Below are 15,715 nucleotides of genomic sequence, written 5' to 3'. Positions count from 1 at the left end.
TGTTGAAACTCTCAGTATGCTTGTCTGTGTTGTATCTGTTGAAACTCTCAGTGTGCTTGTCTGTGTTGTATCTGTTGAAACTCTCAGTGTGCTTGTCTGTGTTGTATCTGTTGAAACTCTCAGTATGCTTGTCTGTGTTGTATCTGTTGAAACTCTCAGTATGCTTGTCTGTGTTGTATCTGTTGAAACTCTCAGTATGCTTGTCTGTGTTGTATCTGTTGAAACTCTCAGTATGCTTGTCTGTGTTGTATCTGTTGAAACTCTCAGTATGCTTGTCTGTGTTGTATCTGTTGAAACTCTCAGTATGCTTGTCTGTGTTGTATCTGTTGAAACTCTCAGTATGCTTGTCTGTGTTGTATCTGTTGAAACTCTCAGTATGCTTGTCTGTGTTGTATCTGTTGAAACTCTCAGTATGCTTGTCTGTGTTGTATCTGTTGAAACTCTCAGTATGCTTGTCTGTGTTGTATCTGTTGAAACTCTCAGTATGCTTGTCTGTGTTGTATCTGTTGAAACTCTCAGTATGCTTGTCTGTGTTGTATCTGTTGAAACTCTCAGTGTGCTTGTCTGTGTTGTATCTGTTGAAACTCTCAGTATGCTTGTCTGTGTTGTATCTGTTGAAACTCTCAGTATGCTTGTCTGTGTTGTATCTGTTGAAACTCTCAGTATGCTTGTCTGTGTTGTATCTGTTGAAACTCTCAGTATGCTTGTCTGTGTTGTATCTGTTGAAACTCTCAGTATGCTTGTCTGTGTTGTATCTGTTGAAACTCTCAGTATGCTTGTCTGTGTTGTATCTGTTGAAACTCTCAGTATGCTTGTCTGTGTTGTATCTGTTGAAACTCTCAGTATGCTTGTCTGTGTTGTATCTGTTGAAACTCTCAGTATGCTTGTCTGTGTTGTATCTGTTGAAACTCTCAGTATGCTTGTCTGTGTTGTATCTGTTGAAACTCTCAGTGTGCTTGTCTGTGTTGTATCTGTTGAAACTCTCAGTATGCTTGTCTGTGTTGTATCTGTTGAAACTCTCAGTATGCTTGTCTGTGTTGTATCTGTTGAAACTCTCAGTGTGCTTGTCTGTGTTGTATCTGTTGAAACTCTCAGTGTGCTTGTCTGTGTTGTATCTGTTGAAACTCTCAGTATGCTTGTCTGTGTTGTATCTGTTGAAACTCTCAGTATGCTTGTCTGTGTTGTATCTGTTGAAACTCTCAGTATGCTTGTCTGTGTTGTATCTGTTGAAACTCTCAGTATGCTTGTCTGTGTTGTATCTGTTGAAACTCTCAGTGTGCTTGTCTGTGTTGTATCTGTTGAAACTCTGTGTGCTTGTCTGTGTTGTATCTGTTGAAACTCTCAGTATGCTTGTCTGTGTTGTATCTGTTGAAACTCTCAGTATGCTTGTCTGTGTTGTATCTGTTGAAACTCTCAGTATGCTTGTCTGTGTTGTATCTGTTGAAACTCTCAGTATGCTTGTCTGTGTTGTATCTGTTGAAACTCTCAGTATGCTTGTCTGTGTTGTATCTGTTGAAACTCTCAGTGTGCTTGTCTGTGTTGTATCTGTTGAAACTCTCAGTATGCTTGTCTGTGTTGTATCTGTTGAAACTCTCAGTATGCTTGTCTGTGTTGTATCTGTTGAAACTCTCAGTATGCTTGTCTGTGTTGTATCTGTTGAAACTCTCAGTATGCTTGTCTGTGTTGTATCTGTTGAAACTCTCAGTATGCTTGTCTGTGTTGTATCTGTTGAAACTCTCAGTGTGCTTGTCTGTGTTGTATCTGTTGAAACTCTGTGTGCTTGTCTGTGTTGTATCTGTTGAAACTCTCAGTATGCTTGTCTGTGTTGTATCTGTTGAAACTCTCAGTATGCTTGTCTGTGTTGTATCTGTTGAAACTCTGTGTGCTTGTCTGTGTTGTATCTGTTGAAACTCTCAGTGTGCTTGTCTGTGTTGTATCTGTTGAAACTCTCAGTATGCTTGTCTGTGTTGTATCTGTTGAAACTCTCAGTGTGCTTGTCTGTGTTGTATCTGTTGAAACTCTCAGTATGCTTGTCTGTGTTGTATCTGTTGAAACTCTCAGTATGCTTGTCTGTGTTGTATCTGTTGAAACTCTCAGTGTGCTTGTCTGTGTTGTATCTGTTGAAACTCTCAGTATGCTTGTCTGTGTTGTATCTGTTGAAACTCTCAGTGTGCTTGTCTGTGTTGTATCTGTTGAAACTCTCAGTGTGCTTGTCTGTGTTGTATCTGTTGAAACTCTCAGTGTGCTTGTCTGTGTTGTATCTGTTGAAACTCTCAGTGTGCTTGTCTGTGTTGTATCTGTTGAAACTCTCAGTGTGCTTGTCTGTGTTGTATCTGTTGAAACTCTCAGTATGCTTGTCTGTGTTGTATCTGTTGAAACTCTCAGTGTGCTTGTCTGTGTTGTATCTGTTGAAACTCTCTGTGTGCTTGTCTGTGTTGTATCTGTTGAAACTCTCAGTATGCTTGTCTGTGTTGTATCTGTTGAAACAGAGTTGACCTCTTTTAACATGAACAGATATTATTCCATTCTTTGCTCCCAGAAATTGACGACCAGCAACCTTTAACATCTTCTTCTGTTAATTCAAAAATGTCTAATTAGAAGAAAATTAGAAGCATATTTTCCCAAGTTGTTGGGTCCTTGTCTGTGCCATCAGTAACCATGGAAACGGAGTCATGTGAGTTAGTAACTGGGCAACCCAGAGGAGGAGAGGAGTGGAGAGAAGTCTGTAAGCTGCTCCTCGCCTCACATCTCCATCAAGCCAGAGACTTTCTCATCACTAAGTAGCTAGCACAGTTTAATACACAGCTCTGACTTAGTCACTATAGTGACACAAAAACACAAACAACACAGCGAAAAACAGCTCTGCACAGAAAATCAAGAGAATGTATTCTCTCAGTAGGAGTTGATCCACCCACTTAAGCAATAACTTTACCAATGAGGATTTTGTATTTATGATAATACTGTCGATTAGGGCGACAAAACTGGATGTACAGTACATGACAAACTTAAGAGAATCATATTCCTCTTTTTAATGTTTGTTACTTGTTTGTAAATGGTTATCATGGTGATATCCTACATTCTGCAAACGGCCCAGGCTACAATTGGGTCAGCTCATCAGATGCCTATTTCATCAGTATCTTTATTGGAAAATGGTAACGCCCAGGGCTAGTTCCAGGTCGTCTTGGGTGACGCCCCACTTCTCAAGCTTCAAAGAGACACAGCATTTGTACATGAATAATTGCACAACCTTTTGACCTGGACTAGTTCAGCAAATAATTACCATTACGATAGAACAAAACTAACAGAAAGATTTAGGACATCCTGTAAGTATTTATTCTACCTCAAATGCAAAGTGCACATCCCAGAAAGGCAAGCAGAGAGCCCTGAGCCTTACAAGCCCTTTACGAGTTATTCTGACCAGTATGACAGTCTATGGTTTCTTTCTGTTTTCTGACTTATTGAGAGAGACTTATAAAGAGAACTCATCATAATCACAGATTGATTCTTGACGTGTGATCTTGTGTTCATAATGAGTATTAATTATGTTTGTATTTTCAGTAATGGGAAATGTGGTGCAAAGCACTACCATGAATATGCAATGATTTTTTTTTTTTTTTTACAAATTATTAAAAACTATCTCGAAATTTACACTTCTGTTCTATTGTGCTGAGACCTCTTTATATGGTAATATTTCAGTTGGAGAATAACATTATTTCATAATTCAATTCGACCTTTGATCAAAATAATTTAATATATTACCTTTTTATGAAATGGGGGCATTCAATGATCTTCTAAGACTGTTATTCATTAACCAAAAGCAAACAATTGCAATCCATTTACAATCTCAATCACAACTTCCAGGATTATTTGCTTTCTGATAATATTTGCCCTGACAGGGTTCTGGTGATCCATGCTACACCTGGCTGGAGATGAGGCTGTTTTGAAAATAGATTTCCTGAAACAAATGATGTTTCCCTGTCAATGGGATTAAATGCACAGTGGTTTAGATGGTGAATTTGTATCTAGTCACTGTGTCACCGATTGAAACACTTAAAGGCTATTCTGCAGTAATTGTCAAAGTTCAAAGTTCAAAAGGCACACGCAGATCTGAGCTTTCCTTATTGCAGGTGTATGGTAACAATTGAATAATATGAGAAAAAATAAGAAACCTGCAAACTGCTCTTGCTAGTATTCCTAGTATTGTTCTTTATTAAGCTTTACAGATCGGCCTCACTGCCTTCGTCAGAGCTTTTTACGCCCTTGAGGCCGATACGTAAAGCCTAATACAGAGCAGCGATACTAGCAAGAGCAGTGTACAGGTTTCTTCTTTTCTCTCGCAGTAATTGTCTACAAAATGTGCTGGAAGTTGGAAGTAATTGTTTTAGTGATACAATATGAAAGTAACTATGAAATAATAAATTTTAAAAAGTGTCTATATTGTAGGTTATTACCTCTACTTAGAGATAGAAAAGAAAACATGTTGGGGGCACTTACCTTCTTGTTCCAATCCATACACCTCAATCACTTTTCAATCTTTGTTCTGGATCAAGTGACAGTTCCATGGGCTACGCCACATCCGGTATTGAATTACATTGGACCACCAGTGTGTGTTTGTGTTGAATGCATACCTGGATGAGGAGTTGTAATGGTCTCTTATCATGACAAGTCATAAATGACTTAATCCCCTCTAGGTGCCCAAAATCTGCCTAACACTGCAACCGGGTACTAAAGTTGACATGACTGTTTGTTTAGTCTTCTGTGGGGTACGCTGTTTCCCTTCAGATGTTCCCAATCATTGAGAGACTTTGCTTTCCTGTCTGTGCCAGATCTATAACAATATTGGATCCAGTCAACAAAAGAAAACTGGGTCTTCCATGAAATGGTACCACATTTAGTGTTGTGTGGTACCACAATGAGTCAGCTCCATCAATTAAATCATCAAAACTTAATCTATACGGAGGCTGAAAATTATCTAAAGGTTTTGAACGTTTGTGTGAAGAGCAGTATGGCCTGGGGTGCGTTCAGTCCGATCAAACGTTTGCTATGTAGCGTGACAGTCTGTACTGAATGACACATTCCTACAAAACGTTTTTCAATGCCTTTTTAACAGACTTTGAGGTACATTTGCTCTGTTTGATGGGTGTTGCTTGAAGCAATGAGTGGTGTATGTAAAAGGCAGCGTCCATGCTGACAGAGTTCCCCAACACATAACCCAACCTCTCCCCATTTTTCAAATGTCCTTCAGAACAGCACCGTTTCCAATTAATTTAAAGTTACACACCGTTTTTTTGCACTAAATGCTGCCCTGTATTCAACTAGCTTCCGTGCTCAATCAGTACCATGCAACATGACCCTGTGTGACTTTACAGGTCAGGCTATATGTCACAGGGTGTGGTACATTGGAGTGAATCAGCACATTCGGATACTATAATCCTAACAGGGCATTTCAGCCTGCTTTAAATTAATGACACTCTCCTCTCCATCTGTCCACAATGGTGAGCTGAGGGACATCTCCAATATGTCAGCCACCAACGGCAAAGTCATGAATGAATCATGTCCATTGTGCCAGTTATGGAGACTAGATTAAATATTTTAGGGTGAGGCCTTCTATTGATTAGCTATGTAGCACCAGACGCCTCTTAGAAAGTGAACTTAATTAACAGATATATTACCTGGTCCCTTTCAGTGTGTTTACTAAACTCTCATCTTAAGTCGCTTCGGATAATCTCAGCGATAACTTCCAGTCATAGTTGGTACAGAGGACAAAAACGAAACTGGATAACTTTGTTGAGAGAGAGTGACGGGGAAAGGTCCCACAGACAGAGCAGAGAGAGCCCACAGACAGAGCAGAGAGAGCCCACAGACAGAGCAGAGAGAGCAAAGACGGAGACAGTGACAGAGACAGAACAGAGCATGGCTCAGGCCATGCTCACCTAGAGCAGAAAGTCAGGGGCCCTATTCTCTTTTCCAGAACGTGTTTGACCATCTGTGCCCAACTGGCGGGGTTTGGCACCCGACGCGGGCATCTGCCACCTGTGCCCGTGCCAGCTCGGTGCACACGCAGACATCTGCTCTGGCCGTGCTCAAGGGGAGCCTCCACGGTACAACAGACAGGGGGCCAAACATTGTCCTCGCCTCGCTCTGCGGTTCTGTCTGTCTGCTAACAACCTGGGGTAATCAGAAGAAGCAGGGTTGGGTAGACTCCATTAGGCCATCAGTGTTACCCCTAACCTGTGGCTTCCTCTGGAGATTAGAGAAGGATGTTGAGCACAGAGAGGGTAGAGGAAATAAGAGGGTATTGTCGTCTTTACCAGGTAACAGGTGCCAACAGATGGATCAACTGTTACTGACTGTAGATGTATTACTGACTGACTGTTACAGACTGTTACTGACTGTAGATGCATTTATGACTGTTACTGACTGTAGATGTGTTATTGACTGTTACTGACTGTACTGTATATGTGTTACTGACTGTTACTGACTGTAGATGTGTTGTAGACTGTTACTGACTGTAGATGCGTTACTGACTGTTACTGACTGTAGATGTGTTATTGACTGTTACTAACTGTGGATGTGTTACTGACTGTTACTGACTGTAGATGTGTTACTGACTGTTAATGACTGTGGATGTGTTACTGACTGTTACTGACTGCAGATGTGCAACTGACTGTTACTGACTGTAGATGTGTTACTGACTGTTACTGACTGTAGATGTGTTACTGACTGTTATTGATTGTTACTGACTGCAGATGTGTAACTGACTGTTACTGACTGTAGATGTATTTATGACTGTTACTGACTGTAGATGTGTTATTGACTGTTATTGACTGTACTGTAGATGTGTTATTGACTGTTACTAACTGTGGATGTGTTACTGACTGTTACTGACTGTAGATGTGTTGTAGACTGTTACTGACTGTAGATGCGTTACTGACTGTTACTAACTGTAGATGTGTTATTGACTGTTACTAACTATGGATGTGTTACTGACTGTTACTGACTGTAGATGTGTTACTGACTGTTAATGACTGTGGATGTACTACTGACTGTTACTGACTGCAGATGTGTAACTGACTGTTACTGACTGTAGATGTGTTACTGACTGTTACTGACTGTTACTGACTGTAGATGTGTTACTGACTGTTATTGACTGTTACTGACTGCAGATGTGTAACTGACTGTTACTGACTGTAGATGTGTTATTGACGGTTACTGACTGTTACTGACTGTAGATGTGTAACTGACTGTTACTGACTGTTACTGACTGTAGATATGTTACTGACTGTTACTGACTGTAGATGTGTTACTGACTGTTACTGACTGTTACTGACTGTAGATGTGTTACTGACTGTAGATGTGTTACTGACTGTTACTGACTGTTACTGACTGTAGATGCGTTACTGACGGTTACTGACTGTTACTGACTGTAGATGTGTTACTGACTGTAGATGTGTTACTGACTGTTACTGACTGTAGATGTGTTACTGACTGTTACTGACTGTTACTGACTGTAGATGTGTTACTGACTGTTACTGACTGTTACTGACTGTAGATGTGTTACTGACTGTTACTGACTGTTAATGACTGTAGATGTGTTACTGACGGTTACTGACTGTTACTGCCTGTAGATGTGTAACTGACTGTTACTGACTGCAGATGTGTTAATGACTGTTACTGACTAATACTGACTGTAGATGTGTAACTGACTGTTACTGACTGTAGATGTGTTACTGACTGTTACTGACTGTTACTGACTGCAGATGTGTTACTGCCTGTTACTGACTGTTACTGCCTGTAGATGTGTAACTGACTGTTACTGACTGCAGATGTGTTACTGACTGTTACTGACTAATACTGACTGTAGATGTTTAACTGACTGTTACTGACTTTAGATGTGTTACTGACTGTTACTGACTGTAGATGTGTTACTGACTGTTACTGACTGTAGATGTGTTACTGACTGTAGATGTGTTACTGACTGTTACTGACTGTAGATGTGTTACTGACTGTAGATGTGTTACTGACTGTTACTGACTGTAGATGTGGTACTACCTGTAGATGTGTTACTGACTGTAGATGTGGTACTACCTGTAGATGTGTTACTACCTGTAGATGTGTTACTGACTGTAGATGTGTTGCTGACTGTTATGGACTGTTTCTGACTGTAGATGTTTAACTGACTCTTATTGACTGTAGATGTGTAACTGACTGTTACTGACTGTAGATGTGTTACTGACTGTTATTGATTGTAGATGTGTTACTGACTATAGATGTGTTACTGGCTGTTATTGATTGTAGATGTGTTACTGACTGTTACTGACTGTATATATGTTACTGACTGTAGATGTGTTACTGGCTGTTATTGATTGTAGATGTGTTACTGACTGTAGATGTGTTACTGACTGTAGATGTGTTACTGACTGTTACTGACTGTTACTGACTGTAGATGTGTTACTGGCTGTAGATATGTTACTGACTGTTACTGACTGTAGATGTGTTACTGACTGTTACGGACTGTAGATGTGTTACTGACTGTTACTGACTGTATCAAATCAAATCAAATCAAATTGATTTATATAGCCCTTCGTACATCAGCTGATATCTCAAAGTGCTGTACAGAAACCCAGCCTAAAACCCCAAACAGCAAGCAATGCAGGTGTAGAAGCAAGGTGGCTAGGAAAAACTCCCTAGAAAGGCCAAAACCTAGGAAGAAACCTAGAGAGGAACCAGGCTATGTGGGGTGGCCAGTCCTCTTCTGGCTGTGCCGGGTGGAGATTATAACAGAACATGGTCAAGATGTTCAAATGTTCATAAATGACCAGCATGGTCGAATAATAATAAGGCAGAACAGTTGAAACTGGAGCAGCAGCACAGTCAGGTGGACTGGAGACAGCAAGGAGTCATCATGTCAGGTATTCCTGGGGCATGGTCCTAGAGCTCAGGTCCTCCGAGAGAGAGAAAGAAAGAGAGAATTAGAGAGAGCATATGTGGGATGGCCAGTTCTCTTCTGGCTGTGCCGGGTGGAGATTATAACAGAACATGGCCAAGATGTTAAAATGTTCATAAATGACCAGCATGGTCGAATAATAATAAGGCAGAACAGTTGAAACTGGATTAGCAGCACGGCCAGGTGGACTGGGGACAGCAAGGAGTCATCATGTCAGGTAGTCCTGGGGCATGGTCCTAGGGCTCAGGTCCTCCGAGAGAGAGAAAGAGAGAAGGAGAGAATTAGAGAACGCACACTTAGATTCACACAGGACACCGAATAGGACAGGAGAAGTACTCCAGATATAACAAACTGACCCTAGCCCCCCCGACACATAAACGACTGCAGCATAAATACTGGAGGCTGAGACAGGAGGGGTCAGGAGACACTGTGGCCCCATCCGAGGACACCCCCGGACAGGGCCAAACAGGAAGGATATAACCCACCCACTTTGCCAAAGCACAGCCCCCACACCACTAGAGGGATATCTTCAGCCACCAACTTACCATCCTGAGACATGTCTGAGTATAGCCCACAAAGATGGGAAGGGGGGGGGGGCAACCCAGACAGGATGACCACATCAGTGAATCAACCCACTCAGGTGAAACACCCCCTCCAGGGACGGCATGAGAGAGCCCCAGTAAGCCAGTGACTTAGCCCCTGTAATAGGGTTAGAGGCAGAGAATCCCAGTGGAAAGAGGGGAACCGGCCAGGCAGAGACAGCAAGGGCGGTTCGTTGCTCCAGAGCCTTTCCGTTCACCCTCCCACTCCTGGGCCAGACTACACTCAATCATATGACCCACTGAAGAGATGAGTCTTCATTAGAGACTTAAAGGTTGAGACCGAGTTTGCCTCTCTGACATGGGTAGGCAGACCGTTCCATAAAAATTGAGCTCTATAGGAGAAAGCCCTGCCTGCAGCTGTTTGCTTAGAAATTCTAGGGACAATTAGGAGGCCTGCGTCTTGTGACCGTAGCGTACGTGTAGGTATGTATGGCAGGACCAAATCAGAGAGATAGGTAGGAGCAAGCCCATGTAATGCTTTGTAGGTTAGCAGTAAAACCTTGAAATCAGCCCTTGCTTTGACAGGAAGCCAGTGTAGAGAGGCTAGCACTGGAGTAATATGATCAAATTTTTTGGTTCTAGTCAGGATTCTAGCAGCCGTATTTAGCACTAACTGAAGTTTATTTAGTGCTTTATCCGGGTAGCCGGAAAGTAGAGCATTGCAGTAGTCTAACCTAGAAGTGACAAAAGCATGGATTAATTTTTCTGCATCATTTTTGGACAGAAAGTTTCTGATTTTTGCAATGTTACGTAGATGGAAAAAAGCTGTCCTTGAAATGGTCTTGATATGTTCTTCAAAAGAGAGATCAGGGTCCAGAGTAACGCCGAGGTCCTTCACAGTTTTATTTGAGACAACTGTACAACCATTAAGATTAATTGTCAGATTCAACAGAAGATCTCTTTGTTTCTTGGGACCTAGAACAAGCATCTCTGTTTTGTCCGAGTTTAAAAGTAGAAAGTTTGCAGCCATCCACTTCCTTATGTCTGAAACACATTCTTCTAGCAAGGGCAATTTTGGGGCTTCACCATGTTTCATTGAAATGTACAGCTGTGTGTCATCTGCATAGCAGTGAAAGTTAACATTATGTTTTCGAATAACATCCCCAAGAGGTAAAATATATAGTGAAAACAATAGTGGTCCTAAAACAGAACCTTGAGGAACACCGAAATTTACAATTGATTTGTCAGAGGACAAACCATTCACAGAGACAAACTGATATCTTTCCGACAGATAAGATCTAAACCAGGCCAGAACTTGTCCGCGTAGACCAATTTGGGTTTCCAATCTCTCCAAAAGAATGTGGTGATCGATGGTATCAAAAGCAGCACTAACGTCTAGGAGCACGAGGACAGATGCAGAGCCTCGGTCCGATGCCATTAAAATGTCATTTACCACCTTCACAAGTGCCGTCTCAGTGCTATGATGGGGTCTAAAACCAGACTGAAGCATTTCGTATACATTGTTTGTCTTCAGGGAGGCAGTGAGTTGTTGCGCAACAGCCTTTTCTAAAATGTTTGAGAGGAATGGAAGATTCGATATAGGCCGATAGTTTTTTATATTTTCTGGGTCAAGGTTTGGCTTTTTCAAGAGAGGCTTTATCACTGCCACTTTTAGTGAGTTTGGTACACATCTGGTGGATAGAGAGCCGTTTATTATGTTCAACATAGGAGGGCCAAGCACAGGAAGCAGCTCTTTCAGTATTTTAGTTGGAATAGGGTCCAGTATGCAGCTTGAAGGTTTAGAGGCCATTATTATTTTCATCATTGTGTCAAGAGATATAGTACTAAAACACTTGAGCGTCTCTCTTGATCCTAGGTCCTGGCAGAGTTGTGCAGACTCAGGACAACTGAGCTTTGAAGGAATACGCAGATTTAAGGAGGAGTCCGTAATTTGCTTTCTAATAATCATAATCTTTTCCTCAAAGAAGTTCATGGATTTATCACTGCTAAAGTGAAAGTCATCCTCTCTTGGGGAATGCTGCTTTTTAGTTAGCTTTGCGACAGTATCAAAAAGGAATTTCGGATTGTTCTTATTTTCCTCAATTAAGTTGGAAAAATAGGATGATCGAGCAGCAGTAAGGGCTCTTCGGTACTGCACAGTACTGTCTTTCCAAGCTAGTCGGAAGACTTCCAGTTTGGTGTGGCGCCATTTCCGTTCCAATTTTCTGGAAGCTTGCTTCAGAGCTCTGGTATTTTCTGTGTACCAGGGAGCTAGTTTCTTATGAGAAATGTTTTTAGTTTTTAGGGGTGCAACTGCATCTAGGGTATTGCGCAAGGTTAAATTGAGTTCCTCAGTTAGGTGGTTAACTGATTTTTGTCCTCTGGCGTCCTTGGGTAGACAGAGGGAATCTGGAAGGACATCAAGGAATCTTTGTGTTGTCTGTGAATTTATAGCACAACTTTTGATGATCCTTGGTTGGGGTCTGAGCAGATTATTTGTTGCAATTGCAAACGTAATAAAATGGTGGTCCGATAGTCCAGGATTATGAGGAAAAACATTAAGATCCACAACATTTATTACATGGGACAAAACTAGGTCCAGCGTATGACTGTGACAGTGGGTCCAGAGACATGTTGGACAAAACCCACTGAGTCGATGATGGCTCCGAAAGCCTTTTGGAGTGGGTCTGTGGACTTTTTCATGTGAATATTAAAGTCACCAAAGATTAGAATATTATCCGCTATGACTACAAGGTCCGATAGGAATTCAGGGAACTCAGTGAGGATCGCTGTATATGGCCCAGGAGGCCTGTAAACAGTAGCTATAAAAAGTGATTGAGTAGGCTGCATAGATTTCATGACTAGAAGCTCAAAAGACGAAAACGTCATTTTTTTTTTGTAAATTGAAATTTGCTATCGTAAATGTTAGCAACACCTCCACCTTTGCGGGATGCACGGGGGATATGGTCACTAGTGTAGCCAGGAGGTGAGGCCTCATTTAACACAGTAAATTCATCAGGCTTAAGCCATGTTTCAGTCAGGCCAATCACATCAAGATTATGATCAGTGATTAGTTCATTGACTATAATTGCCTTTGAAGTAAGGGATCTAACATTAAGTAGCCCTATTTTGAGATGTGAGGTATCATGATCTCTTTCAATAATGACAGGAATGGAGGTGGTCTTTATCCTAGTGAGATTGCTAAGGCGAACACCGCCATGTTTAGTTTTGCCCAACCTAGGTCGAGGCACAGACACGGTCTCAATGGTGATAGCTGAGCTGACTACACTGACTTTGCTAGTGGCAGACTATGCTGGCAGGCTGGCTAACAGCCTGCTGCCTGGCCTGCCACCCTATTTCATTGGGGAGCTAGAGGAGTTAGAGCCCTGTCTATGTTGGTAGATAAAATGAGAGCACCCCTCCAGCTAGGATGGAGTCCGTCACTCCTCAGCAGGTCAGGCTTGGTCCTGTTTGTGGGTGAGTCCCAGAAAGAGGGCCAATTATCTACAAATTCTATCTTTTGGGAGGGGCAGAAAACAGTTTTCAACCAGCGATTGAGTTGTGAGACTCTGCTGTAGGGCTCATCACTCCCGCTAACTGGGAGGGGGCCAGAGACAATTACTCGATGCCGACACATCTTTCTAGCTGATTTACACGCAGAAGCTATGTTGCGCTTGGTGATCTCTGACTGTTTCATCCTAACATCGTTGGTGCCGACGTGGATAACAATATCTCTATACTCTCTACACTCGCCAGTTTTAGCTTTAGCCAGCACCATCTTCAGATTAGCCTTAACGTCGGTAGCCCTGCCCCCCGGTAAACAGTGTATGATCGCTGGATGATTCGTTTTAAGTCTAATACTGCGGGTAATGGAGTCGCCAATGACTAGAGTTTTCAATTTGTCAGAGCTAATGGTGGGAAGCTTCGGCGTCTCAGACCCCGTAACGGGAGGAGTAGAGACCAGAGAAGGCTCGGCCTCTGACTCCGACTCGCTGCTTAATGGGGAAAACCGGTTGAAAGTTTCTGTCGGCTGAATGAGCGACACCGGTTGAGCGTTCCTACAGCATTTCCTTCCAGAAACCGTGAGAAAGTTGTCCGGCTGCGGGGACTGTGCCAGGGGATTTATACTACTATCTGTACTTACTGGTGGCACAGACGCTGTTTCATCCTTTCCTACACTGAAATTACTCTTGCCTAACGATTGCGTCTGAAGCTGGGCTTGTAGCACAGCTATCCTCGCAGTAAGGCGAGTACAGCGACTGCAATTAGAAGGCATCATGTTAATGTTACTACTTAGCTTCGGCTGTTGGAGGTCCTGACGAATCGTGTCCAGATAAAGCGTCCGGAGTGAAAAAGTTGAGGAGGAAAAAAACAAAAATATAAACGGTAATTAAAAAGTAAAAAACGTAAATTTGTCAGGTAGCAAAACAGGTTGGCAAAAAAACGAACATCAACTCGAAAACAAGTCTGCAAGTTGTGACCGGACATGTGTTACTGACTGTAGATGTGTTACTGACTGTTACTGACTGTAGATGTGTTACTGGATGTAGATGTGTTACTGACTGTTACTGTCTGTAGATGTGTTACTGACTGTTACTGACTGTAGATGTGTTACTGACTGTTACTGACTGTAGATGTGTTACTGACTGTTACGGACTGCTACTGACTGTAGATGTGTTACTGACTGTTACTGACTGTAGATGTGTTACTGACTGGTACTGACTGTAGATGTGTTACTGACTGTTACGGACTGTTACTGACTGTAGATGTGTTACTGGATGTAGATGTCTTACTGACTGTTACTGACTGTAGATGTGTTACTGACTGTTACTGACTGTAGATGTGTTACTGACTGTTACGGACTGCTACTGACTGTAGAGGTGTTACTGACTGTTACTGACTGTTACTGACTGTAGATGTGTTACTGACTGTTACTGACTGTAGATGTGTAACTGATTGTTACCGACTGTGTATATGTTACTGACTATAGATGTGTTACTGACTGTAGATGTGTTACTGACTGTAGATGTGTTACTGACTGTAGATGTGTTACTGACTATAGATGTGTTACTGACTGTAGATGTGTTACTGACTGAAGATGTGTTACTGACTATAGATGTGTTACTGACTGTAGATGTGTTACTGACTGAAGATGTGTTACTGACTGTAGATGTGCTACTGACTATAGATGTGTTACTGACTGTAGATCTGTTACTGACTGTTGCAGTTTTCAGGGTTGTCTTGTTTTTCAGTTATTTTCTTTCACTCTCTCCCTCCTTAGCTAACTACAGAAACACACACATTCACATGTGTTTCCCCAACTGTTCCTAAATGGAATAGCATTACAGCAAGCAAACATCTGTTCACATTAACACGCTAAATTAGTTTGGGGTGGAAAATGAGCTTGATCTCTGGGTTGGTTGTATTGACGTCCCCGCCTGGCCTGCCCCCCCTATGAGTACTAAATCATCAAGGATTTTCTCTCTGGGATTATCTAACTCATCTGACCAATGTATTAGGTTCCTGTTTTTGTTTGATTGCAATCAAATAAAGTCTCACCATTCTCATTGAAACACATGCACAGTGTTTGAGAGAGTTCATTGGTGTATTATTTTAACCTATTAAAGCACAGTGGCCTGCAGGCATACACTATCAGGAGAGGAGTGTTACCCATCAGCCATCATAACATGATGGATTCTACCAATTTCTTGAGGTCATAAATCAGATACAATGTCGCCGAACAGTTTAGCGTCTCTCTAAGGCTTTTGCATTATGGGTAAGGGCCCATCTGACATCCCATTGGAGGGTTGGAGACTAGGACATTCCCACCGGACAGCTAATTGGTCAGTCATTAAGTGTTTCAGTAACACTAAGGCTCTAATGGCTTCCAGTAATAACAGTAGTGATCATCCATTAACACACAATGTAAAGTCTCACTAATTCTTGAATTGAATGTGTATAATCAGACAAACATCTACATTTGGATGATCAATCTTTGTAGTGATATTCCCCAAAATCTTCCTTCTGAACAGAGACGAAGGAATGCAAACAGAAGGTACAGGTGATGAAGAAGCTAGTACTTCAGCTCCCTAAACCCAACCAGGACACCATGAGAGTACTCTTCAGACACCTGCAGACGTAAGTTCACAGCCTTTCATGTCATTGGGAGCACTACATGTTGTTTTTTTAATGTCCGGAATTCGGACGCATTGTACTGCACTGTTAG

The 15,715-nt window shown here is 41.9% G+C and overlaps 1 protein-coding gene across 2 annotated transcripts in view; it reads left to right on the top strand.

The window, feature by feature from the left end:
• LOC110501886 (rho GTPase-activating protein 15) overlaps window positions 1-15,715 on the top strand; it is an 82,825-nt gene that overhangs the window by 48,424 nt on the left and 18,686 nt on the right. For both annotated transcript variants that reach the window (XM_021579739.3, XM_021579738.3), the window contains exon 12: window positions 15,522-15,627. In XM_021579739.3, coding sequence (XP_021435414.2) covers window positions 15,522-15,627 — 106 coding nt within the window. The remainder of the gene's footprint in view (window positions 1-15,521; window positions 15,628-15,715) is intronic.

Source organism: Oncorhynchus mykiss, chromosome 22 (assembly GCF_057628025.1).
Source record: "Oncorhynchus mykiss isolate SJ-2025 chromosome 22, ASM5762802v1, whole genome shotgun sequence".
NCBI lineage: Eukaryota > Metazoa > Chordata > Actinopteri > Salmoniformes > Salmonidae > Oncorhynchus > Oncorhynchus mykiss.
Note: the sequence above shows the minus strand (reverse complement) of the source record. Positions and strands in the feature narration are given on the sequence as shown.